The sequence below is a fragment of the Limanda limanda genome, chromosome 4 (assembly GCF_963576545.1).
Source record: "Limanda limanda chromosome 4, fLimLim1.1, whole genome shotgun sequence".
Classification (NCBI taxonomy): domain Eukaryota; kingdom Metazoa; phylum Chordata; class Actinopteri; order Pleuronectiformes; family Pleuronectidae; genus Limanda; species Limanda limanda.
In genome coordinates, this window is record NC_083639.1 from 7,741,431 (window position 1) to 7,769,062 (window position 27,632).

At 44.4% G+C, this 27,632-nt stretch overlaps 1 protein-coding gene across 1 annotated transcript; it reads right to left on the reverse strand.

Moving 5' to 3' along the window:
• Positions 1-27,142, reverse strand: LOC133000670 (zinc finger E-box-binding homeobox 2-like). The gene is made up of 8 exons (XM_061070623.1): positions 27,085-27,142; positions 6,946-7,233; positions 4,462-4,671; positions 3,597-3,790; positions 2,997-3,108; positions 1,244-2,778; positions 900-1,083; positions 1-626 (listed from the first exon to the last, which is right to left on the reverse strand). Exons 1-8 carry the CDS (start codon positions 27,140-27,142, stop codon positions 1-3), a joined length of 3,207 nt encoding a protein of 1,068 aa, XP_060926606.1.
• Positions 27,143-27,632: the final 490 nt, after the last annotated feature.

Below are 27,632 nucleotides of genomic sequence, written 5' to 3' on the forward strand. Positions count from 1 at the left end.
TTAAGTCTTTATCCTGGGTAAATCTGTTATATCCAGGTTGAGTTCATATTTGTCCAAGTCTCCTCTCTGGTCCTCAGTGACCCGTTCCCACGTGTGACTCTCTGTGATGTTCTCCCCATCGCAGCCGCTTCTCTCATCTTGCTCTCCGTGCTCCCTCGCTGGTGAATCCTGGACGACTCGACCTTCCAAACGCTCTCCTGACACACTCTCATGTGCCTCTTCCACATGACCATCGCTAACCCCTGCCTCTCTCTCTTCCTCCTCCTCCTCCTCCTCTTTGAGTCCCTCTGTAGCCCCGTCCAGACTGGAGTCGCTGAGGAAAGAGTGCGGAGTTTGTGTGTCCTCCAGGGACAAAGGGTTGTCGTCAGCCAGCCGACCCGCGAGCATGCCGCCCGCCCCCGGGCCGAAAGGCATCTCCTCGGGGTCTTGGTCTGGATCCTGGTCTTTGCTGCAGTAGGCGTAGCGGTGGTTCATGTGCTGGGAGTAAGAGCCGGAGTGAGAGAAGCGCTTTCCGCATTTGTCACATTGGTATGGTTTCTCTCCAGAGTGCAGCCGGCTGTGCTCGATCAGATGGTGCTTGTGCTTGAAGGCCTTGTTGCAGATCTTGCACTCGTGAGGACGTTTGCCTGTAATGACGACAGAGAAATTATGAACAAAATATTTAGAAAATGTACTGAAATCACTTCAAATTGTTTTTTTTAGGTTAATTGTCAAGATTTTCTAAAGATTATTTTAAAATGGTATATCGTAACTAAAGCAGATGGTATACGAAGTTAAAAAAATATGCCGACCAGCATCTCTAATGTTCATGAATAACAATTTTTTGAACAGATATGATGGCAGCCAATAAACAAAATGATATACCAAATGTTCTTGCAGATTGCGCACAAGCTACTGACCTGTGTGCTCATATTTGTGTCGAAGCAGCGAGCTGCTCTTCTGGAATGTTTTTTCACAAATGTCACAAGCATACATCCCCTCCTCTGTCTTCTTCAGCCTCTTCCTCCCGGGTCCACCCTCTCCCTCCATACTTTCATCCATTAGAGAGAGATAGTCCAGTGCTCCGCGGCTTAACACCTCACCCTGTAAGGAAATCATGAACGTTATGACTATGCAGTAGTTTGCATGGGTTACTACTGTAATTCTATGCACTTTTTAAAGTAATTACTTAACTTGTCGTTAGAGAATTTACAAATTGAGTAGAGGCAGAGAAATCTAAATCTTAAAGAGAAGCCTTACTCACCATCAGAGCTTGTCTCTCCTGGTGGATCTTTTTCAGCGTGGCCTCTGCATCCGCCTCCATCATGTAGGCCATAGGAGAGAGGAACCCGGCGCTATTAGCTGGCTGACTGAATGGAATCTGTGTGATGCCATCATGTCCTGAGAGTCCCAAACCAGACTGGTTGATGAGAGGAAAACCATTGTATAAGGACCCTGGAAACACAGGAGTTCTGGCCCCACTGTAAACCGGGTGGTGGTAGTGTAAGGGTAGATGTGAAGTCGGACTTAGGTTGGACATAAGTCTCTTCAGCTGCTGCTGGGCCCCAAGCTCTCTCTTCTCGCCTCTGGCTGAGCTGCCGTTAACAGTTCTGTTTCTCCCCTCTTGGCCTGAGAGCTGCTTGGGCAGGGAGAGGTCCAGAGGTTCGTTCTGTGCCGACCAGGGGCTTCCAGTCTGGATCTGAGGTGAGGAGATTTCAGGAGGGAAGTTGGTGAGGTCGAGGCAGACAGGAGAACTGAATCCTGACGAGGGAACTCTTCTTCTGGCTCTGGGTGAAGACAGATCTGGGGAGTGGTTGCTCTGTAGACTCGGGCTTCCCTTTTCCTGGCTGGACCAAAACGCCCGCGCGGACAGGGTATCGTGGTGGGACGATGTGGGAGAGTGCATCGCGACCAAAAGCTGCTGCGGTACCGAGTGCCAGCTGGGCTTGTGCAACGGTGACTTGTGTCCACAGAGACCATTGGGGACCTCTCCTGGTTTGCTGTTTTCTAGTTTGAGAGCAGATCTGGGGAAAAACAAAGGTGGCGAGGAGTGGCCTTTAACGCGAAGACCCTCGGGCACCTCCATGGCCTCAGGGTTCATCTTGCAGAGGTAGCGCTCGTGCTGCAGGAGCACGGCCACATTGGGGAACAGCTGGGAGCACCAGCGACACGTCACCCCGAGCACGCATCTCTCACCTTCACCTGACTCCCTCCTTCGATCAGGGGACATCTGACTCTCAATCCCTCCTCCATTGTGAGTCACCCTCCTTTCCTCTGCTGCGGCGCCTCCTTCTCTTTCCATCTCCTCATTGTTCTTCCCGTCCCTGTGAAGCACCTCCTGCAGCATCTCCTCAAATTTGGTCCCAGAGTAGGGATAAGGCAATAGGGTGGTCCCTTTGAGGATACTGGCCCTCAGGGGCAGCTCTGCCGAGGGGTCCCAGAACCGAGCCAGATCCAAAGCTTTGGCGAAGGCTGCAGGGTTCTGGTTAAGGTCTTGCAGCAAAAGCTGATGAGGATCTTCTGGTACTCGGCCCAGAGACCTGGAATTGTCTTGGCTCTGTGAGGACAAAGGGGAGCTGTTGTCGCTGCTGTTTCTCCCCCTGCCTGCAGAGGGAGACTGGAGATATGAGGGGTGGTAGGGGCTTTGGTTGTGTCCATTAAAAGCCCCGCTGGCTCCTCCTGTATGTCCCCCTCCGTTCCCTCCACCGCTGTGGCACTTTTTGCTGCTTAAGTGAGAGCTGTATGAGCCAGAATGAGAGAAACGTTTCTTGCAGTTGGAGCACTCGTACGGTTTCTCACCTAAGGGACACAACACAGAAAGAACGCAGTTGTCAAAAGATGTCGAGTGGGCTGAAAATACTTTTTACCAGGGTGTCATCATTTTGCATTCTTCATAATCGTTTTTCTGTCAGCGCATGAACTGGGTATGTCATTTCACAAGTGACATAAGTAAGGGTTAGTGATACAATAGCAAATTAACGGGCGAGTACAAGTGTTTTGATGTTATTTTGTCTCACCACTGTGGATGCGGAGATGCTCTTTGAGGTGGTGTTTGTACTTGAACGCTTTGCCACACTGCATACATTTGAACTTCCTGGTCTCCATGCCTTGATCAAGCATGATGGGACTCTAGGAAGACGGAATGCTGTTATTAGTTTTACCCTGGAAGACGTTAAGGGAGCAATTTCAGGGTTGGTAGAAGTATGATTATGGTGAATGGTCTGTATTTATATGCATACATACACACTTGATGACCACTCAAAGCACTTGACACTACAGTTTTGCCATTCACACATTCACACACACATTCACACATTGCTATGTGCTATAATCTTTGTGCAGCATTTTCCCCATCACACATCATTCCGACACAGTCAGGGGCAATTTGGGGTTCTGTGTCTTTCCATGCCGACTGGAAGAGCTGGAGATCAAACCACAAACCTTGTGGTTAGCGGACAACCCGCTCCACCTCCTTAGCCACAGCCATCCAAAGGTTATTTGTGTATAACACAAAGTTAAAAATATATCACTGCTAAATAATTAAAACTATATAGAACCATGCTGTGGCATTTTGCCCTAATTGCAGCCGGGAAGGTTTATGCTGCTCTGAGTCTCACCTTGTCCTGCATTTGATTGTGAAGAGCCAGGTGCTGCTCCATCTGTGCCCTATGGGGGGCAGTGTATCCACAGAGTGGACACACCATGTGCCCCCCCTCCCTCTCCTGACAGTACTTGAGGTGTTCCCTCAAAGTGGCTCCTCGCTGATACATCCTGTGGCAGAACGGACAAACCTGCTGGTTCCGCGCTGCATCTGAAGCCCAGAGAGAAGAGACGATTCAAACAGAGCGTGAAAACCTTCATGCATTTATCACATTTACTGTTTTCAGGCCTGGGGGCAGAAGCCTGTCCTGGTATAGGTCACCAACCGGCCTTATACATAAATACAGCCAGAGTAAGCTGTGCCATTTAAAAGAAAATATTCCAAATTTATTATTTTGAACTTAGTTAGAAATAGTAGACTCTAAATGTCAATTTGACCTTTGTGTGTGTCGTCACACAGGTTGAATGTTGAAATAGGAAGATGGAATCTTACGACACATTTTCTTGTGTGTCTGTGGTATAAGCTACAGAATGAAATGTGTTCTCACAGATCTGAGAGTAATAAACTCAACATGATAATTTTATATTGTTCACTAATATTTATAGATAGAAACAAGAATATCTTAATCATGTCACATACCCACATGTCTCCCTAATGTTTTTGTTTTGTCAAGTGAAATTATTTTACATATTTGCATTGTGACATAAAAATTACAATTCTGCCTTTTCTTCCTATTTTTCCCAGAATTAATTAATATGTACATCATTATACAAGAGTATCATTCTTTAACGACATCCTGCAGTTGAGTTGGTTATTAGAACTAATAACAGGCATTTCACATGTGTTCATTTTCAATGTATTTATCATTGTCATTCACGTACCTGCTCCCTCAGGTGAGCTGTGCTGAGCTCCTGGTGACCAGATAGCGGGCGGCAGGTCGTCGTGCCGGCTGCCCTGGTGGTACGCTGCAGCCGTGCCATTGTGGCTCAGATGGTCCAAGAGACTGGCGGAGGTAGAGGCCCTCTTCAACTGGGCCAAGAATTCATAGTGAGCCAGGTCCTCAAAGGCATTCTGGGAATCTGAGCTCTTACCTGGGGAACAGATAAAAAGACACTGAAATATGTACAACTAGAAATATGTTAAATTTGAAGCAGTTAAGGTAAACATAACTATGAGACAGATTCTACTACAAGTGTCAAGGAGAAACTTTTTTAAACAAACCCGTTTAAGACAAGTTTTCCTTACCTACATTTAACCTTCATTTTACAGTAATCCTTATTAAACAAAAGAGACTATCATAATTATTTTAGCTTTTTTGACCAAAACAAGATTCTAATATTTTCGTAGTGATAAAAGACTTTTGCTGGATCTGGGTTATTGGAAAACCTTTTATTTTTTAACCAATTTATTTAATTTGAGTGAAAACGGGTCAAACAAAAGATAATCAAAGATTCAATATATTACATAATCATCTCTTCAAGAAATCACATTTCTTAGTCAAATCCTTTTTAAGTTAATTTCATCCACACGTACTTTACAGTCATATAATTATGATTGCAGGCATCTCTGTTATATTGAAAAACCTTTTCAAAGATGTTTTCTCAGTCTTTGTGACACCGTGCAACTGAATATAATGGGATTAAACTGTTTACTTAAAAAGACTGAAAGATAAAACAATAAATCCAGGTATCGGCCAGAAGCGACACGTGATTTGAAGAATTCTTTCTCGGTTGTGTCTTGGAGTTGCAGTGACAGGCTGAGCGAGAGGGAGACAGCCACAGATGTACTCAATGTGAAGTGGAGAGGGAGTCTCCTATCTCGGGCCACTCAACTCTGCTCACAGCGACTTTGAGGAAGATTTTTCAAATGTTTGCAGATGTTGGCATATTTTGAGCTGTTTTTTTATGTGGTGAAGGGAAGAGCCTGTGCGGTGGAGTGTTGTAAAAACTCAGCTCTGCCTTCATCAGGCGAGGCCGAATCACACGAGGCGAGGCAGCTAAGTGATTGTTAGTAGGCGAGCCGCGCAAGCCTTTGATCTCCGCTAAATAAAAGGGAAAGCCTCACGTCGCACAGTGCTGATTTCAGTACCGTAACGTCACCTCTTTGATGCATGGAAATATTGTGACATTGTGTGGGATGAGTTCTTTTGTCATGCTTTCAGAAGGCTGCCTTTTCAAAGAGAAGAGCGAAAAGAAGAAACAGCTTTCAGGGAAGGCATGGTTACACAAGGAGCTGATACCAAGGTGTATCTACGGGGCTTTGAGCAGCATCGTGAGGCTGGCACTGTCTTGCATCAGAAAAAGAAACCCAGCTGGAAAACTTGTTTACACTTACTGTAGAGTTCACAGCAGTCTCATACAGTATCCCTTACATTTTTACACTCGTACTTTCTTCACGGAGCCAGTTAAGTAAGTTCAAATCGCTAGATCTGGATCTTCATCTGAATCGGCACCAAATTGATTGAATATTTATTTAAGCCTCCGAAAACACATTGAGGGATAAGACCCTCATTTACAATGGTGCCGAGGGTACAATAAAGAGTTGATACATTGAAGAGTTAATACGTTGAATTGTTCATCTGTTCATCTAGCCTATTTCCATACATTTATCCATCAATTATAAAATATGTTTACAGACGATTCCAATTGTTTGGCTAACACTATATATCTCTGGCATTGCATTAGTGTTTTTTTACAAACTTTTTTCTCATATCTACAGAACAATGCCTCATGTGTGGAGACATTTCACCCCATCCAATGTAGAAGGAAAGGCTGTGTACATTTGCAAAAACTGTGCAAAGGCCTTTGTTAAGAATGACACAAAGATGCAGAGGCGTAAAGTCAAGTGTCCAAAGTTTCCTCAGGGCTCAAATCAGCCTATGACAAAACAAAATGTTTATATTTATGTCTGTATATGACAAGGTAAATACAGTTAGTATAAATTACCCACAACATTTCCAGTTTATTCCTGTTAATTCCCGTTTATTCCTGTTAATTCCTGTATATTCCTGTTAATTCACGTTAATTCCCATGGAAAGTTTCCAGATTTGAATATTCCCAGAATTTTGCAACCCCTTAGAGTAATACAAGGTATAAAAAATTCGTCAGTATACTATGGCCAAGTCAACTAGCAGTTACAATCACTGCAGGAGAAGTCAGCTGTACATGAGACCAGACTCGAGAACTCCCTCAATGAAACAAATGAGCACAACCTTCAAGATTTTTTTGCACACACTCATAAATATCAGTCCCCTACATATGTCTGATTCTAACTCAGATGCAACCACACCTCCTGGGTGGAGGTAACAGGGGCTTGATTCAGACTTTTCCTACATGAGGAACACCACACTTCAGTTCATCACTTACAGTACATCCTCAATGTTTCATGCTCTCCATCCTGGTGAGTGGTGGATGCAGTGATGCCGTCCTCTGCCGCTTCGGCGTCCGGCTCCACCTGCGCCCAGTAGTTCCTGGCGCCGGGGCTGAGGCTGTGCGGGCGGGTGGAGCGGGGGGGGCTGCCCGGCTCCTCGGTCCCCTCGCTGGGCGTCAGGCTCGTCTTGTCCAGGCTCTCCTGGCAGTCCTGCGGCTCCAGGCTCCACAGGCCCACCTCATCCTCCCCCTCCGAGCCCAGTGAAGTTGCTTGCTCAGCATCCACTGTGAGAGGGAAAGTAACAAAGGGAAGTTTTAGGGGGGGGCTCTGAGTTCTATTTAAATGCCATGCATCAAATGTTCAGTGAGCTCATTAGGGGATGTTTGATTTTTGCAATGCTATATTGTGTTTTCAGTACGTTAAAAATCAAATAACACCAACACATGTCTTTAATCTGGGCTAAATGACACACCAATTATTTTGTTGTGGTGTCCAAACCTATAATTACTTTTTAAAAACATGGTTCATAATGAAATGGACATGTCTCTTGTTATTTGAGATGGTGTTTAGTTATTTGAGCTGTAGGTTGTGACCACTGAAAACCAGACACAATAACCCATGGGTTAAAACAAATATGTAAGGAACCAAACTGAGGAAAAACACAATCAGGAATTAAAAAATATTTTCTAAATGCGAAGTTTTTATTATTTCAATATTTCACTGTCAGTAAGAGGATGAGGTTTCTTTCATGTTGTTCAATGTGGTTTTGATCAAGAGACATTTCGCGTTGTGGATGTGTGGATAATGATCAATGCAAACAGACAAGCTCAGCATGCAACATACATAACTGAGGAAAGATGTATAATTCTCAACACTTCAGACAGAAATATAAAATATAATAATATATTATAATACTAATTTCTGATCCATTTTAAAGGGAAGATCAGTACAAGGCTTTCAGTTGTATACAAATTTACCCAAAAAGCCTTTGAAAAACGACAATAGAGATATTTAAGAAAAGAGAATATATGTATTTAACGGAGTCTGCTGTTAATGTTTCATTGTGATGTTTAAACTTCATGCCAAGAAAATGCAGCTTGTTTTAATGTCACTTTAAATCCCAGTTACTTGCAACATATACGTCTTTGTTACTTTGAGTTCATGTGTATTTGTTTTTAAAGAACAATTTGTGACTGAAGAATATCGTACACTTTTATGTTTCACTCTATATTTTCATCCGTGATCCGTGATGTGCACAGTACATGACCGTGAGGCAGTGGAGCAGTAAGAAGAGAAGACAAATAACATATTGTCATTTTAAAAGTGTACCCTCGGTGCCCGGGCTGCAGAGCAAAGTGGAAGGGGCGCGTTAACTTTTTTCCCATGGCGAAGACAATAAATGACAATTACAAACACATGCCTGGGATTTCAGCTGTAGGCTCTTATTTCCAAGGCTTTCTTTGAGGACTCTCTGTTTCCCTCTCGCTGATTGGCAATATCTAATCACAACCAAGTAATGACCGTTTAAGAACACAAAGTGGACTGCTTGCCAGTGCGTTTGAAATGCAGCATCAGAGAAAGCCAAACCGTTGTCGAGGGGAGAGCGCGGCCTGAGCCAACAGACAGAGCTTCCAGTTCTTCTTCCCCCCCTTTGTGTTCTGAAAAATAACATTTCTGATCAGCGTTCGATGACGGCCGCACTACAACGTTGTCATGCTTCCTATTAGCCGTAAATGAATTTTCCTTTTTGGCTCCGAGAGAGATCAGAGAGAAACGTACAGTTTCACAGCTCATTAAATGTCACAAAACACAAACAAGGTTTATTCATTGCGCTGTCAAAACACACTCGCACTCACTCCCTCTGAAAGATTTTCATTTTTTTCTTTCTTTGAATCTCTGCGACTGCGACCTCGCTCACTCGCCTGTGGACAGTGCTCGTCGTATCGTTTGCCTTCAGCTCCCTCGAACGTGTCACACGACCCACGGCTGTGCCCGTACACTCGGAGGAACTTTAGAACCTGGTAACCATGACACCTTCACAACCGAGAGACATGAGCTTGCACTGATAACACACACACGCACAGTCACTCTGCTACTGAGAGAGCCGAAGGGGGCGACCCACAATCACATCTAAGTCACTTGAACAATTTACACATATTCTCCAGATGAGTGTATAAAGATGTAACACCTACACGTGTCTCTGTTTGTATCAGCATGTTGTACGTCCTTCCCCCGGCTTCACTTCACCCCTGTTCAAACCTGGGCTCATGCAAAAACTCAGATTGCAAGCCTCCCACAGAGCTGATCAACTAACATGGGGGGGGGGGGGGGGGACTTGCTCTTTAGGGGGGTGAAATTCTTCATCAAACATGCTCCACTACAGCGGGTGGTTATGAAGTTGATGAAGTTGCTCTATCGGTCCTGCAGGAGTTCCCTCGGGATGATAGGACATACACCGCCAGGGCCCAAAAAGAAGGGGGGGGGGACAGTCTGGTCCTGATTAGCATCAAATTGGCTGTAATTGTCTCTCCCATGACAGTGAGTGACACTGAGTCTATATGTCCTGTCATTAAAGCGGCACCACACAGGGATGGCTTTCATTATCAGGCCCGTTGATTTATTTATTTGGATAGAGACGGCGTCAAATAGATTCGTTTTGCGTGTGTGTGTGTGTCTGTGTCGGAGCAACACAATCTTTGAACTCTGCAGGAGGCTTGGGATCGCCGCCATGAACGGATTGTGTGTCAAGGTACAAAATGAATTAAAGAGTAACACAAACTAGCACACACACCAGTACACTGCTGTTGTGCATGCACATTATCGTGCGTGGGAAGATTGTGACTCATATCCAGAGAGTGCTAACCGAACTGTGCTGCATCATGCCTGACAATGTTGATCACTCGGTCGTCTGGGGACTGTTTCTGATGGCTTGACAACAACGCTTGTGTTCAGATCACACACTGCAACGCTATTTTAATCTGCCTGTTGCTGCCTCTCCACTCGCTGACGGAGGCTGAAGTGGAAGATTGACGGTCTCTGCCTGTTAGACAGAGGGTCACATTCTCCAGCTCGGACACGTATCGTTAGAAATGCAGAATTGCACTCAGAGAAAACAAATTTCCGCTCTTTTCAAATGTGTTTATTTTATTAATCCATCTTGAGTTTCCTATGCAGCCTAAAAAATAATCACCTACAGTCGTGGTTCCATAACAATTTGTCGGGACTCCAGACAAGAGGGCGTCATTGATCAAATTAAATTCAAACCAATTAAATAAACCATAATTTAACAATTAATGCAATACAAGAAAACACACAAAAAGATAATTTTTAAATTTAAGATAAATAATTATATTAAATGTTAAATATTGACAAGTATTTCATCAACCTTATAATTCTCTTTGTCCCCACATGATCACTGAGCTGTTTATCAAAGAATAGTCATAGCATCAATTGCAGCAGGTTAATTAGTCGCACCATATGATACATTACAACTTTAGTTCAAATCTATATCCTCTTGGATAATGTGGGTCCTAAAGTAAGAGCCTTATTTTGTGGGTCACTAACTAAAACGTTTGGGAAACTCTGAACTACACTATTAATTTGCTTATTTACATTCATTGGGTCAGGCAGACATGAATAATAATTATAAATTCATAAGCACATATTTTTGTGAGACAGAAATTTTCCCAAGCCACAGTTAAAGGTCTGCGTTTCTGCTGCACTGGCTCAGCAGAGAGATAGTTTCAGTCCCGTCCACGCGAACCCTCCTCTGTTTATATCCCTGAGGCCATCGACTGTACAGACACTCAGCTGCAGTTTATTTTACAATTCACATTTGTGATCTGGTATTGACTTAGTAATTACGTGGCTAAATGGTAAGCACGCAGTAATTACCTAAAAATTACCTTGTTTGTTTCTCTTGGTTTTAAAGGGCAACAAACAGGGCCAAGCCCAATTTACCACACAATGAATTTATTACCATTCTGTTGATTTTTACGCACTTTACACTCGATGTTAAAACAAAGCCAGAATAACAGTAATACAATATTATCAATGTAATTTAATATATTATTGTATACTACACATTTAAATAACATCCAAATAAAATTTAAAATCTTTTTCACAAATTAGTTTGAGATATTTTGGCGGCGGTCAGATATACAATTGACAAACACCAAACAAAAAATAAATGATAACATATATAATAAGGCTTTGTTATATACCAAAAAAAGGATAACACACACATCATTTGTGTACTAGTAAAATTAAGTAATAATAGGAAATAAAAATCAAATACATATTTTACAAGATCTGAGTTTCGCTGTAAATGTGTTTTTTAGGCCAACAACTTTTCAACAGTGTTTATCGTCTCTTGGAGATTTAAAAGTTTTATATTAATCAAATATTATCTAGCTACCTGTAAGATATGAGATCTACGTTGCTCTTCATATGAGCTAATGCACGAGTGTAAATAGGACAATCATGTGGTGCAAATATCACGTAAATGTAACATCTGTTACATTTCATGAAGTACAAAATGTAGGCGGTAAAACTGTCAAACCAGTGAAATGAACACAGCCCATGAATAAAAACTCACTGATTCCCCATATTTCCAACAGAGCTCCTGTAGATTTCACTTAATTACATTTTCAAACACCATTCTATCATTATTTGCTTCTCAGAAGTGAGACAGTGCTTCTTCCACGACAGTTTCACTCGCGTCAAAAGAAACTCAGCACTTGCTATTTTGAACTAGATAAATTACCACATGGGGGTGCATGGACGCCCACGTGCCAAACAAACAGCCGAGCACAGGAAGATGTGTGTTTATTGTCATTTTACTATACCTATAAGAGCAGTTCAGAGACACCAGGGATCCATATTCATCTCCAGAGCATATCGCAGGATTCAAACCTGTCATTTGTCAATGTGGCTGCTTTCTTGTTCATACCTGCTGTGTCACATTCGCACAATGAGTCAGGGGAGGACCACAGCCACAAGCAGACGCCTCCCCCCCGATCCTCCTCATGTTAGCAGCAACTCACACTCTCTCACTCACACTCTCTCTCAATCCTGACAACCGGTTATTAATGATTTGTTCAGCAGAATTAAAACCAAATCTTTTATTTGAAAGAAGAAGATATCACCCCTCAATCCATAAGCTCACAGGAGTGTATGATTTCTATAATTTGCCAAAGTGAGAGACTTTAATTCACAGAAAACCTCGCACTGAAATTTCTTCGCCTCAGTCTGGAATGCAAGTTTTGATTTCAATTCATCCGAATGCTTCTCAGATTATACGCTGACAGCAAATTGAGGATTAAGTGCTCTAAATGACACGGTAACCGATAGGAATTGTGGTAATGGGATGTTTTGCTGCGTGTTTATTGCACGTTTGTGGCCAGCGAAGAGGAAGTGCAAACATTCTTGTCTAATGATGGAGAAAATAAACCCGCAAACGCACTGATACCAAAGTCACACGGTCGAGATTGGGCTCCGTTTGCAGACTTCTACAAAGTCTGCAAATGGCTGCTGAGACTGAGATGGAGATTGTAAAGGTCATATTAGTGTGGAGGAAGAGATGCTAAAATGTGCAGCGTGTTGCAGAGTGTGATTGTGAGCTTTTGCACTGTGTGTGTGTCTGTGTGTGTGTTCCTGTAATGGCATATTTGTAAGGACCATTTTAAGCATAGACCCTACAGAGTGAGGACATTTTGAAAAGTCCACACTTTCTCAAAAGGGCCGTTTCAGGGTTAAAACTTGGTTTTAGGGTTTGGCATTACATTTGGATGGTTAGGGTAAGCTGGGCAATGCATTATGTCAATGAGTGTGCTCACTGAGAGTGAAGTACAAACATTAGTGTGTGTGAGTGAGAAAGAGTGACAAAACTACGCAGAGAAGTGGTGGAGAAAGAGAGATAAGAGAAGAGCAACGGAACAAAGGATCTGAGAGGAAAGGGACAAAAAAAGACTGAGAGCAACAGCGTCAAACCGTCCTGGGCACAAATCCTCCAACTGATGATGAACTGTGAAAAACACACAACAGAGGGAAATTCCCTCAACGCACACACACCTACACAAAACTAGGGTATTGAGTAATACAGGAAAACAAACAAACAAAGCTGATGCAGTGGGAAGGATGGAGAACTAGACCAATGTGATGCGGAGGAGAACAAGAGTCATCAAAAAAACAATATTCCATGTGTGTGTGTGTGTGTGTCTGTGTGTGTGTAGTCCAGTTATTACTCATGTTGTGGGGACCTAAACCTTTTGTCACATTACGTCGACTTGTCGTCTTTGTGTGGACAAAAACCAAGTCCGCGTAACGTAAATGATTTAAATTTGAATGTGAAGACATGTTTGAGGGTCAGTAAGGTTTAGTTTAAGGTCAGACTTAGATGGAGACATGACTGTGTGTGTGTGTCTGTGTGTGTTTGTGTGTGTGTGTTGTGTGGCTGCACGTCCTCCAACATTATCTGTACTTCAGTCGCAGATAGCAGAACCGAGGCCCATGCGGCGCCGCAGCAGCCGGGTCCCAGCTCTGTGCCGTCAGATGTCCCCCTCATTAGGAGACACCACCCTGTCAGAGTACTAACAGCAGCACCGCAGCCCAGGGGCGACATCTGCACTTTGAAAAGATGCAGCGGCCGCGGCGTCGCACAGCATTCAGCTCGAGAAATAAACACCCAGCTAATTTCCTCGTATTGATTCAAGCCCTGCGAAAAAAAAGCAGAAGTGCGGACAACAGCAGCGCCACTCTGCTCACTTTAGCTTGACAACAAACGCCGTATTGAAACTATTTGGCCCCTTTGTTCACTGTGGCTTTTAATGATGCTCCTCAATTAGGGCCCTGGTGACACAAAAACAGAATCTCCCTTTTGGCATTTTATTAGCTTCAAAGCCGCCGAGCCATTCGCTGATACCACACACAGGGCTGATTTGTCAACGAGCGAGTGCTCTTGGTCTGAGTGTGCGCTGGTGTTAGTTTCATTATTCACATGTGAGCGCTCAGTGCGATTTCAGAGGAGCCTGCATTGCACGGGCGAATCAAAGCACAGCCCCGAGACAGAGGCTGTGCCGCTCTGTGGTGTTGTGTACTGCTGCCATGCCCGCCCCCCCCGCTCTGAGAAGGGCCCTGGCATCTGAGAATCTATTGATTTCACAGTATTACTGATCTGTTATTCTCTATCTACACGTCACATCACTGCACTGCACCCCCGACAGTGAACCACATGTGCGCAGTGGAAAACCTGTTCTTGTGTGGCTTCACACAGACCGAAAACATTTGACTAACGGCAAACAAGTTGCTAAAAGTTAAATATAGTTACGAAAGCCGTAAGTTACTGTACCGTGTGTACATGTGCTGCAGCGCAAGATCAATCTACATCAAAATAAAATGTCTGTGATCTTCTTCACCTTCAAAGGAACATTCTCTTCACGTCTGATAGACTTAGTGAATCTCTTCCTGTTTACCATGATGCACACTTAACTTGGCTTTGTTACATCCACAAAGGAGGTTATGTTTTCACCCCTGTTCGTTTGTGTGTGAGCAGCATTACCCAAAAAACAAATAAATGGATTTCTATGTGACTTTGTGGAAGGATGCGGTACGGGTCAGGAAAGAAACTATTACATTTTGGTGTTGGGTTAATCCAGGAATTTGTTTTAACTTTCTTTAACAATCCGACAAAGTGCCGTTCTAGACGTTCTTTTGTGACTCCAAATATGGTACATGTTATATTTTGGGCTATTTTAAACACTTATGTGCCAATTTTGTGTTTCTTATTTCTTATTCTCATTGTTTCAGTATCATTTAAAGGTCTTTAAAATAATTTATATTTCACTTGTAACATTTAAGCTGCTGCTGCACGTCCCCTTCCCAAGGAGCTCATTGGTTCCTACCTGCCGTTGTTTCACGTAGGACAGTGGCGTTGGCCTGTTTGGAAGTCCGAGAGTTATGTTCGGTTTTGCCGTGTTGGTGTAAAGCAAATAAAGATAGAAGAAGAATAAACCCCGGTGCTTTAAAGACAACTTGTAGCCTGCTTATTGCCCAGAGCGAAGAAAAACAACTAAGAAAAGAAGGTTACACTATATATACTGCACAACATGTGTGAGGTCACAGGACAAACTTTAAATTGTTTGTATTTGTGACAGTAGGTGTTCGCAACCACATGTATTATATATTATTTTATATAAAGAGAGATCAAAATGCTTCTGATTAAGGCCCTGTGTTTTTGCACTGTGTTGCCATGATGGAGTAAATCTTATGCTAAACCTGTAGCCTCCTAAACCATCATTCTCTGAGCTACCGTGTGAGAAACAATAGAAAGTGGAGCAGTGAGACAGGAAGAGGGTCCCAAATAGCTTCAAGCCTAAACAGTGATCACACCACAAAGGTGTTGACAGAGCTGTAAGGGGGGGGGGGGGGGGGTGTGAAGGAGAAACACACTCACAGACGTGTACTTTTGCCCGTCCTGTAGATTCCCAGCTATGTATATTCTTAGATCATGTGGTGAGTCATCTATAGAAATCCACGGTGTATTTTTGCAAACCCTATAATGATGGTAACTTCCACAGCGAAGTCCAAATGAATATGTTCCCATTTTCCACAGGTAGAGCTTGTCATTCAGTGTATCATCACAGTGACAGCCTCCTTGTATATATATATATAGGGGATGGTGTGTTCAGAGTTTCAGCAATAGGACGTGCAAACAAACCACAGTCGGGTTAAAGCAGCACAGTCTCCTTATCTATGAGTTCATCCCCTTATCTGCTTTTACATCATTTGTCACAAAAACAGATAAGAGGAAGGAAGGAAAGTTAAAATAATTGAGATCACTTAACTTTGACTATTTATCTCATGGGTGCAAGTGAGATGAAAGCGAAACAAGGGGGGGGGGGAAATGCAGCAATCAGTTTTTCTCTTTGCATTGAAGCGGCGCAAGGTGTGAGTGAGGAGGTGCGCAGCGAGCCTCTGTGGTCGCCTGCTCTTCCTCCCGAGGTTTCCTGTGTGCTGCTGCTGCTTGCGTGTTTGCCACCATGTTTACCTGTCCTCCAGACCACCACAGCGACATTTATCAAAAGAAAGAGTCACCTCCTTTTCTCACCGGCCGTTACCTTCAAAGCGACGGCACACTTTCTAAAAGCCTGCGAGCGGCACGAAGCAGTAACACACTAGATGCAAGTATCATTGAACCTTCATCTGCTCAGAAAAGAACGTTTGTCTTCTCTCCTGAAGGACTCAGTATCTGGTTAACTGGTAAACTAGTTTCACTGGTTTACCTGGGAACACATTAAGTTTATGAAATGTCTTGGAAAATATAAAAGAAGTTGGTAGTGAAAAATAGACGAGCATTACTGTGGCTTTAATGGAGAGGCTAGAGAGACTAGTGGCAGAAACTTGGACTATGGGCAGAAGAGGTCTCTGGTTCGACTCCACGGAGAAACAACAAAAAGACGAACCTGGATTGATCTGTCCAAAAATCCAAGAGGATTCTCCCTACCCTGTCTAGTGCCCCAGAGCAAGGCACCTTACTCCCCCAACATCTGCTCCCCGGGCCCCGTACATGGCTGCCCACTGCTCTGTGTGTCCTGCACCAGACGGGTTAAAAGCAGAGGTTAAATTTCCCTCCTTGCATGAGTGTGCTTGTGTTTGGGACAAATAAATGTATCTTAATCTTAATTGCAGCAATTGATTTTTTCTGTTTTTCCCCACTGGATTCTCTAACCCGTAGAAATGTACAAGTGTTTTGAGAATTTACAGGGATTTTATAGAGTTGTTCTGTCAAGCGATTTAACATCCAGAACCTATAACAACCCTAATGACTTACAGCCTCTGCTTTTAAATGCACTGTCTCTCTTTCTTGCTTTTCCCTCATCACACGTCTGTCATAAGCTCTGTCGCAGAAAACAATTTCCACTGACCCACCACACCACGTTAACACAGGAAACAGCGCTCGCATCATCCTGCTGCTGAATGGTGTATATTGGGTAATTCACCGTGTCAGTGACTCACCAGCAGTGACAAACTAATTCAGCTCTTGTGTGTTTCTCCTCCCGCCATGTTTGAGGCCGAGTGCCAGTACCCACCGTGCACTGGGAGCACGCGGGCCTGCGCTCCTCTTGAGAAAAGGTTTCGCTCGGTTTGAGGAGCACGTTATTTTGGAAGTTGGCCCCCCCCCCCGCCTCCTCCTCCTGTGGCCCTTCGCTGCTTTCCGTGTAGCGAGGAGCCGGTGCTGGAATGCAGCGCCGGTCACAGAAGGACCCACGCACTCACCACACTGTGAATCAAAAAGCCAAAGCTCCACTTCATTAGACCCTTGTCATTGCAGAGACTCTCACACCACTCTCTATAAATACCCCCTCGTCTCTTTCCCCCCCCTCCACCCCACGCCAAATTTGTTTTCCCTCTTCTCTTTCTCGACACATGAAAATGCTCGGGGACCGTTTCCAGCCGTCTGATGTGGCTCTTTATTTTGTACGTTGGGCGCAAGAAACCACACAATAGTGGCTCCTTTTGAATATTAAAACATTCTCTGACGGAGCACAAAGGTTCTGAAGTTTTTTTAATAGGGGTGCACGCTAAATAAAACTTCTCTTTTGAGTTTAACAGCTACACAATGTGGGATTTGGTTAGTTCGACTCGAACTGCAACTTTCGGCTATATGACCACGACAGGAGATTTGTTTTGAGGGCGAAACAAATATGCCTGGTATCCCACAGACTTATGGCGACTTCAAACGTCTTTATATACGATCACTCTGAGGTGTTTTCTGCATTGAAGCCCTAAAATGTTTTAATATAGCCACTCAAAGCAGATTTGAAACACAAGATACAAGAACTCGGAGGAACCCACAATGAGATATAAAAGTTCAGAGCGCACATGTGAAGGTATTCACGACACAAGTGGTTAAAAAAAGCCAAATCAACTCGTTACAGCTACTGCAAATAAATAAAAGTGCCTTGTTATTTCTCTGCACTTTGACCAATTAAAGGCAAAAAACAAAGACCACAAATAGTCATTAAAAAAGAAGAGACATTAATCTACTGCTGCTTCATTTAAGAATCAACCAGTAAAATAAGAAAGGATAAAATGCAGAAGCATCAGTATAATAATAGTATGTTTCTTTACAATGATAAATGTACGGTCGGCCTGCAGATGAGTTCCAACACACAGATCCTGTTTGTAAGGTACAGACGGGGCGCCATCCTCTGGCCAGTGCAGACATTACATCCCTGAAATGAGATGATAACACACCAGAGTGTTTCCAGTGACCACAAGTGACCTTGGAGGCTTTGAAACATAGAAAAGACGCCTCTCTAATGTGGCGCTCTGCTCGTGTTCTTTGTCTTTCTCTCAGTCGTTCCCCACGCGCCTGCACACACACACACACACACACACACACACACACACACACACTCTCTCTCCGTCTCGGCCTCTGAGTGCGCTCTCCCTTCTTTCATCACTTTTTCTGCACGCACACATAAAGAAATACAGGCGAGGAAAAAAGAAACACACACACCAATTGTTCACACACTGTTCTTTTTGTGGTTATGGAGTTTTGATTAGGAAGATGTATGAGTCACATTGCATATTAATTTACACACACTCGTACGTGCTTTTGTTTCAACTCGATCAGTGTGTGTGTGTGTGTGTGTGTGTGAATGTGATGCCAGAGCCCGCGCTTTGAAAAAAGAAACTAATTAAAGTCATAGAGAAAAATGCAAAGGCAGCAGGAACTGCACGAGAGAGTGTGTGTGCATGTCATTACTGACCTGGCCCATGTTGGGGAGAAAAAAGAAGTGATGGCATGAAGAGAGAGGGAGAAATAGAAAGAGAGAGAGAAAGGGAGGGAGAGGCAAAACCTCAACCGTCGAAATAATGTATATAAAAAAAAGACCGAACAAGAAGAAAGGTTTAGAACGCAAACTTGGGGAGTTTAAGAGGATCTTTGATGTGTATCAGAAGAGGAAAGCAGCCTCGCGACTGGGACGACAGTAATTTTAAGTCGAAGCAGAAGGCCGGCTGGCTGACTGGCTGCCTTGCTGGCTGCCTGGCCGACTGCCTGGCTGACTGACTGCAAGCTTTGATGGCGTCGGCTGTTTGAAGTGGTTTTTCGGGGGATGGGAGCAGCGTGTGGTGTCAGTGGGACAGGGGAGGCACTCGGGGGGGAGTGTGGGTGGGTGGGTGGGTGGGGGGGAGGCATGATGGCAACCGTTCAGGGCTCTGGGAGAAGGGAGGGTGGGGTACAGAGGATGGATAGATGGAAGGAGAGGGGGAAGAAAGCGGGAGAGGGAGTGGATAAAAATGGAAGTGAGTGAAAGGGATACAGGAGAGAGAGAGAGAGATAAATAGGAATCAAAGGGAAGAAAGGAGAGGGAGTGGGCGAGAAACAAAAAAAGATCACAGACGAGTGAGCGAAGAGAGAGAAAAAGCAACAGATGACGGCTGGAATAAAGTGCAAGTTTGAGAGAGAAAGAAAATCCGATGTGTGTCAGACATCCAGGGGCCCGTCCCAACACGAGGGCCTGGACGCATTCACACCTTCCTCTGACTCGTATCATTCGGATGACGTTCCCTCGCTCTGAAATGCTGCCAGGCGGCCTCAGAACTTCACTTCCCTTTCCATCCCTCCTGCAAAGCTGGACACACGCACCATGTAATCATAAGTGCACTGCTTCCCCGAGGTACCCGGCTCGACCGCAGCGGCAGAGAAGGAAAAAGAAATGTACGACTTCAGAAAGTTGTTGTTTTTGTTCTCCGTGCCTATTCATTTTCTTTTATTAGCGGCTGACCTGTTTCGTTTCAAACCAAAGAGCCAGTTTGTCAAATTTGCAACACAAAACATGAGATTAGAGCAGTGAAGAGTGTGTTGCTGCCTGTGTTGGATCCTGTTATTACCTGAGCTCAAGACTCATTTGCAACCTTTAAATATGTCATGCTGATTGGAAACATCAATATCTTTTTCTTTTTGTGAGGTTTTTATTGATAGGGCTTGAAAGCGACTAAATATAGAGGCAGGATTTATTACAAAAATAGTCCAATTCCTTTCCAAAAACTCTCTTTTGTTGATTTGTGATGCTGCAGGCCACGTTATCACAGATACTCTCTTGTAACACAACTTATATGTTTGCATTGCATGTCTCACTGGCGGAATGAATGCATATTTTTGGTGGAAAATCACTGCTGATGGAAATTTGCTGCCGAGCTGATGCATTCGCTGGTGGGCCCAGAAGTCAGCGGAGCGTGTTCTCTCCCCAGAGGAATGTGTTTACTCCCTTCCAGGTAACTGAGCACGTACATTATCTGAATGTGTGTGAGAGAGAGAGGGAGAGAGTGGGACGTGCAGGTCAGACGGAGGTGGTACCAGGTGATCACAGGTACAGGGAGCGAGAGAGGAGGAGGAGGAGAGGAACAGGAGGAGGAGGAGGAGGAGGAGGAGGAGGAGTTGGCTGACTGACCCATGGTCCAAGTTCTCACACCTCAGCTGATGCAGTACAAGCTGCAGATAGAGTTTTATGATCTTTATGTTTGTGCACTACAGAGATCATGACTGTTAGAAAGTCTGACTTTCAATATGTTAGCATTTGTACTGTGAGAATATATATATATATATATGTTCTCTGTATTTCAAGTTTTCATTTTAATTTATTGCCTATTTTATTTTGATATACTTTCACATCCTTTTTTGACCTTATTTTGACGAGGCTGCTGTAACAAGGGTATTTCCTCAGTGTGGGATCAGTAAATGTGAGCTTATCTTAATTATTTATGGCTCCATCGTCTGTGGTGAAACCTTGTTCATGTGATACTGTCGCTGTTTAATCACTTGTTTCATTTGCTGGATTAGTCACAACAAACTGACATCTTGTTTAAAACTGAAATTATAAGCTGATTAATTTGTTGACAGATAATACATAAACAATTGTGATTATTGATAATTGTCTAAATCCCAAATAACAATTACACCATCAGGAGATGCGACCAAAACTAAAGATCCCACATCTCAAAAAAGTGAAGTCAAAACTTTACTTTTTATTCCAGGTCATAAACTCCACCCTCTCCATGTTAGCAGACGGGACACGGACCAAACTAAAAAACACCTCAAAGTAATTTCTCTTGAAGAAGGTTTCTGTCATTTTAGGTCATTCTATTACGTTTATGGTTTTTCAAATATAAGTTTAATTTCAATTCGTTGACTGACAGCTGAGATTTACTCATGATTGGTCAGGCAGGTTAATCAAGGTCACTCTGATACTCTCAAGTTGCTGGTCAGCTTTGTACTGAGTTCTGCTACCTGCCGAGAACTGCATGTCCATCACGGGAACGTGTTCGGCTAAAGAGGAAACTGCTGGTGTTGTGCTGATTTACCAGCAGCTGACAGCGCTGTCAGCAGCCCAGCAGGGGAGACTCCCTCCGGGGTGCGGTATAGGATTTCATAACTGAGCGATGACCAAGACAGCAACTTTATGTTAAAAAAAAAAAAAAAGAAGGAAGGAACAGAGAAATCTTTTTTTACACCAACTAACCCAGTCCTGCCAATGTGCTGCCATGGTTGCCCGTTGGGTTGCTAACTGCTACGTAGACAAAAAAAATCCACGCGAGAAAGACAAGTAAAAAACGAGAGAAAGGTTTTGTTTAAAATAAGGAAATAAGAGAGCAAGGCAGAAAAGAAATGGGAAGTGATTAAAAAGAAAGGTGTCAAACTGTAAACCACTCCGTTTCTCGAATCAGTCCTGTGAGGTGATCAAAGAAGATCTTCCACAAACCCCCCCCTCCTGTCGTTTACCACATATCTGCCCTGTTGAGCTGCTTCCAGAACACTGACACACTCGGTGTCTGTCTGCCAGGCCCCTCTCTCCCTCTCTCCCTGTCTCTTTTCCTTTCCCCCTCCATCCCTCTCTCGCTCTGCCACCCATCTGGGCCTTGTAATACATGACAGCTGAAGCGGGGTTCCGAATTTAATTTGAGGTGTGATAAAAACGGCACATATCTATAAATTGTGTGCAGAGATCCTGCCTGTATCTGGACAGTTTTAACCCCTCTCGCCTGTCCAACCCGTGCGGCACATATCAAACGCACACACTACCCCCGGCCTGTCTGCGCAGAAAGAGGAAGATCTGCAAGTAGACTCAAAGGTGAGGCGTGTTGCCAGAGCTATGACAAAGGATGTAATAATAAAACGGGGAAATGGAATCTGTCAAAAAGGAAAAGAGAGCAGTTTGCAACATCATAATGTAAAAAGTACGTAAACCCTTTTTCTGTCAGATAAAACGCCTCGATGTGAAAATAGAATCGCACGCATTTATTTGAGTGAGAGGCCGCAAGAAATATTGTTGGTGTCAAACGTGTGAAAAGTGCAGCCTGAGGCACCTTGAGACTCACACACACACACACAGGGACACACACCTCATGGCCACTGTGGTTATTCATGTTGTTTACAGTTTAAAAGAGTGTGATTCTCAACAGTCAACTCTCAAGTTTCTAATGAAGTCTTATCTGCTCTTCCTGGAATTTGACTTTCAGCGACGAAGCCACCGTTTGAACAAAGGTCACATTGCTCTGCGCGGATCAGTTGGATTCAAAAAGATCGCTTCTACATTTCGTTGCAATATTCACGATGATTGAAAGTCGATGTAACATCTCAACAAAAGACCATCCTACATCTCCTAACGATCGCCATCACGAGCCGATACGGCGGAAAGCCCCCGGCGCGAGTATTATTAATCCTCCAATGGCACCAGAAAAACTTTCCAGATAATAATTCCTCCTGGAGTGGATCACCAGTGTGGCAGCCACACAGCAGGAATGTACAGTACGACATGGGACTGCTTGGGCTGCATCCAAGCAATAATTGAATAAACATGTGAACAAATACCAGAGGGACTCAATCAAGGGATTCCCCATCACTGCTGCGTTGATCTGGCATCAAACGCACCCGAGCTGGGATGGGAAAAAGATGTGCCACTCTGAGCTATGGGAACGCTGAGGAGCGAATAAGGAAACACTTAAGATGATCCCACATTCTGTCGCCCCGGCCCGTCTCTTCTGCATCTACCCATCCTGCCCCATCGGTTCCCCACCTCTGTCATCCTCCTCTTCTCTCTCCCTCCTCTGTCCCACCCACCCGCTGGTTCTGACGCCTGAGCTGAGGCCCTTGAAGAGTCCCGGTAATAAACCGTGGTGCCTGAGCTCTTCATTGCTGTCTCGCTCTCTCTCTCACCCCCGCCCGCCCCTCATCCCCTCATCCCCGAGCGCCGATACATCTCACAGCCGGGCCCGGTCCAACAGGCCCAGCCCCTGTGTGCTTTGTACAGTACAAGCGCGACAGTCTTTCATTGCTGTGTTTCCCCCCCCCCTCTATTCTCTCTCTTTTCTCCTTTTCCCCCTCTTTTCTGCTGCTTGAGTCCTTTGTGTACAGTGTGCTATGCTCACTGTGGCAGCACTGTGCCAGAAAAAACCCACACAAACACACATGAGTTCTCACACACACACACACACACACCCGTACATGTATGCACACACATACACAGTCACAGACACACAGCTGGGCCCCAGCTGCATACAAAGACTGGGGTTTGGAAATCAATGAAGGAGAAAGAAGAAAAGGGGAAAGGAGTTGAAATAAATTGGCACTTGAAAAAAGGAGAAAAACGAGAACGAGGGAGTGAGGGAAACAGGGAGAGAAAGCTCTCTCTCTCTCTCCCTCTCTCTTAAATAGGCCCATCAACTCAACAACAGAGCGAGGGGTTTTTCATGGACTGACAAAACCTAAAGCACAAGGCGACAGAGCTAAATATGTTTCTGAGGACGCTCGTGAAACGCGTCTGATTCGAGGGTCGGGGCCTGGAGGAGCGTGATCGGGGGGGTGGATGTGTCTCTGGTGCAGGCGCCCGCTACGTTAGAGGGGAAAGCCCGGCTCTAATCCAGTCAGCGGGCTTTAAATAAATGAAAACACTGGAATCTAAACAGCGGGCAGAGACCAGTTACTGCACCAATTAGGTGGCTTCTTTGAATCCGCTATAGAGACTAAATGGCTGCCTCATTAAAGTTGTCCTGAAACAAAGAAATAAAGTAAAGTAAATAGATGTTGTCTCCACCGTTATTCCAATATTATGCAGTAAAGCTATTGATGTTTGCCTCAAATGCAAAGAAAGTGAAAGTGTAAATCTCGAAAAAACCTTATAATTAAAAACTTTGCGAGATATTTGACCATTTTCTCGATCAATATGAAAAATGGAGCATCACACTATCAAAATAGTCGTTATGGATTGAAATGTGAGTGTGTATGGAGGCCTGAAAGGGGGGGGGGGGGAGTGCCTGCTCCGCTAATTAATTCACACTCTTTGAAACCAAAATCTCTCTCTCACAGCCAGAACAAAGGTCATCATCTCAAATGGACGTGTTTCCTTCCTCAGTCACAGGACTGTTTCCAATCTGCCAGGAATGAAGAGTAGTCATTTCCTCACGTTGCTTGATATTGGTGAACATTGACACTTTTATTGGGGGAGACAGAGACATAATCAATAGGCGCCTTGGGGAGAGAAGAAAAGTCAGCGTATGGGTTTTTTTTTTCTTTCCACCTCTTTCTTCTGGTTTGGACAAGATCCGCAAAATCGCTGTCTTATGAGTCAGGCCTGCCAGATTCATTTGGGTTTATCAAGGACCTTTAACTCCCTGCTTGCATTCCAGATCCTAAACACGGCTTTAACACACACACACGTATCTGCGCTGGCACACGTGCAGCCAGGAGGGCACGCGCAGACTCTCCACATGTAACGCTGCGTGTGTGTGTGTGTGTGTGTGTGACACAGGACACCGATGAGCGTGCAATCTCCACAGACATGCACCAGGGTCGACTTCCACTCGGGGAGCAAGAATCAATAAATACAGGAGAAAGGGAGCAGCCCGAGCAGAAGTGACACAGAAGATATTACAGAACAGATCTTCAACATTTTTGACTTTGAGGACACTTTTGAGATTCTCGGCCGAATCTCAATTTGTAATCAGTGTCCTTTTTCTGTTTTTACTCCACCAATTTCTCTTCTCTGACGCTCTAGGTTCTTGAAAACTCCACCGCTGCTTGAAACTGACCAGAAGTGATGGTTACACTTTGCTCTGAGGTCACAGCAGGAATTAAAGGAACTGTGCTTTTACTGCCACAGTCTGATACGCGACATGTCCTTGTCAGCTTTGTTATTTCTTTTTTTTTGCTTTCTCAGCACTGCGATGCTGTTGATTCGTGCGGCCGCTCGACAAACTGCTAAGTGACGGTCAAAGGTGAGAGTGTGCATGTGTGTACGCACCGCACCCGTTAGCGCCGAGCAGCCGCAGAGGGATCTCACCCTGGTGACACTCTGCCGGGCGTCACACCTCTCCGAAATGAAATGAGGAAACACTTACAGCAAACTCTAATGGAGTCCTGACAGCAAACAACGTTGAGTTGTCACTTCAGAGACAAACAAGCACCCAGCCTGGTTTGTGAACCTCGAGAGTTAAGAATAAAACGAGTTGTGCGTTTGTGCGTTCGATTCCGGGGACAAAATATCCTCCCAGGGACAGAAAGGTGATTCGGTTAAAGGCTGTGTTTAAGGTTATGTGTTTAAAAAAAGGTATCCTTTGGTTTTCCCTGCTTTTCTCTGCATCAAATACAAAGTCAACAGCAAGACACAGCATCACACACACACACACTCCAACAACGTTTTAGGGATTTAGACTAAGCTTATAAGGTTTAAAGGTTAGTTTTATAGATTTGAGCTCATTAAACGGTTGTTGCCTGCAGTTAAATTTAGGCCCAGAGAAAAGTTCAATGTTGGGGATAATTTTAGAGTTTTTGCGGCTTCGGGGTTTGGGAGGCAGCGTTTGATTCTAACATAAATTTCCAGTTCTCATCAGAAGAACAGGAGACCGAATGTTTACGTGGGTGTCCATGTGCGAGTGTGTTTATCCTGCACAACAGTCAGGGAGTTCAGAGGCAAAGACACACACACACACACACACACACACACACACACTTGCAAACAGCGCACAGTGTGTGTTGCATGCAGAGTCTCAACAAAGTCCCTAAATTAAGCACACTGTCAACAGGTTCCTCTCCTGCAGCCCTGCTGGAGGAAGTGCATTCACACAGACTGATCACTGATAACATGAGACCACCTGTGATAAGACCACCGATGGTCAGAATTACACAGAGATCAATATGAGTCAGTGGAGCCGGATTAATGGAGAACATGGGGCGGGGGGGATATTTGAAAGCCTTTGTATTGGGCAGAAAACTAGAAAACTAAAATGAGTGTTTACACATTTTTAAGGTAAAGCAAATTATTTTAGCAATTCGATTTGTCACTTTTACCTAAAATGCAAGTGATTTAGAGATTTGACAAAAAAAATATTTATTTACACTGGGGTTCAAGAAAAAACTTCTATTTGGAAGATCAATTTAAAACGAGCCATTTTTGTTGTTGTTTCTGGTACAATACACTTTCAAGTACCTTAAAGTAAACAAAAACTAATTTGCCGTAGAAAATATAAACTACAAGGAAACATGATCCTAGAAAGAAACCTCAGGAACAGGTTCAACCCTTTTTTTTTTTACCTCAGGCCGACATGAGAGAGAAAGAAAAAGTTTTTTTTAAGGAAAACGTTTTTCTCCAGAAACGTTTTAATTTGACAAAAAACATCTCTTGGATATAAAATCAAAAGAGCACCACGCCATGCTCTGCGTCAGGACGTTCTAAACAATGTGGATCTTCCAAACTTTCCAAAAAAAGTTTGGGGAAAAAATTTGTTTTCGGATAAAGAAAATAAAACAAACAAGGTTCTGTAGATCCCGGTGAGCGCGTACAGGGGTGGGGGCGGGGGTGAGGGATGTTTCACTCCGGCTGTTCCAGTCCCAGCTGCCACCCTCCCTCCCTGCGCATCCTCACTTATTAACACTGCAGGCTCACGAATGCAGAAACACAACTGTACAAAGTTGCACAATAACCAAAACACGTTGCATTTGTGTTCCCAGAAAGCTCCCGAGGTGACGGGCTCCTTCCTGCGCGCAGCATCTGCTCCTGCACCGCGGAGTCCCCGAACTTTCCTCTGTCTCCCCCCCCCACCCCACCACTCCTCCTTCCCCTCGGTTCTCTCACCTCGGTTCCTCCTGGGGTTCGCCTGCTTCCTCCGCTTGCCTCTGCTCTCCTCCGTCATGGTCAGGCTCGGCGGTGCGGTGCGGTGCGTGGCTGTGCGTTGGTCCTGCGCGCCTGCTGCCTCCTGGAGAATGAATGGTGTTGAGGAGGCATCTCCGAGGCTCGCAGCGGGAGAGAGAGAGAGAGAGAGAGAGAGACTCGAGTCAGATCCTCGGGTGAGACTCCTCCGAGGGAAGGAGCGCTGAGGAGGAGTGATGTCAGCAGCAGAGGTTGGCCCTGAGGTCAGCCCTTGGCATCGCAGACCCGCACCTTCCTCATTTACACACGCACAGCCTCGACATGTTACACACACACTTCTGATCCTCCGCTTGCACTGCGCCTCCTCCTCTTCTTCTCAGGACTTGAGGAGTCTGCGTGTTCGTGTTGGACTTTCTAATCGCTCCTTTTGACTTTTCTCCATTTGTCGATTGATGGCATGCACGAAAAACGAGGAGTTCCTGACTCATTAGTTTTCTCTTAAAACTTCTTTTTGACGCTCAGTGCTGAGTCCA

What these genes read in the sequence shown, in the direction of transcription:
- LOC133000670 (XM_061070623.1), bottom strand. Translation starts at nt 27,142, where the DNA reads ATGACGGAGGAGAGCAGAGGCAAGCGGAGGAAGCAGGCGAACCCCAGG. An exon ending in TGAAACATTGAGGATGTACT is followed by an intron (nt 4,672 to 6,945) that starts GTAAGTGATGAA and finishes TCTGTTCCCCAG; the next exon opens with GTAAGAGCTCAGATTCCCAG. An exon ending in ACACAAATATGAGCACACAG is followed by an intron (nt 627 to 899) that starts GTCAGTAGCTTG and finishes TCGTCATTACAG; the next exon opens with GCAAACGTCCTCACGAGTGC.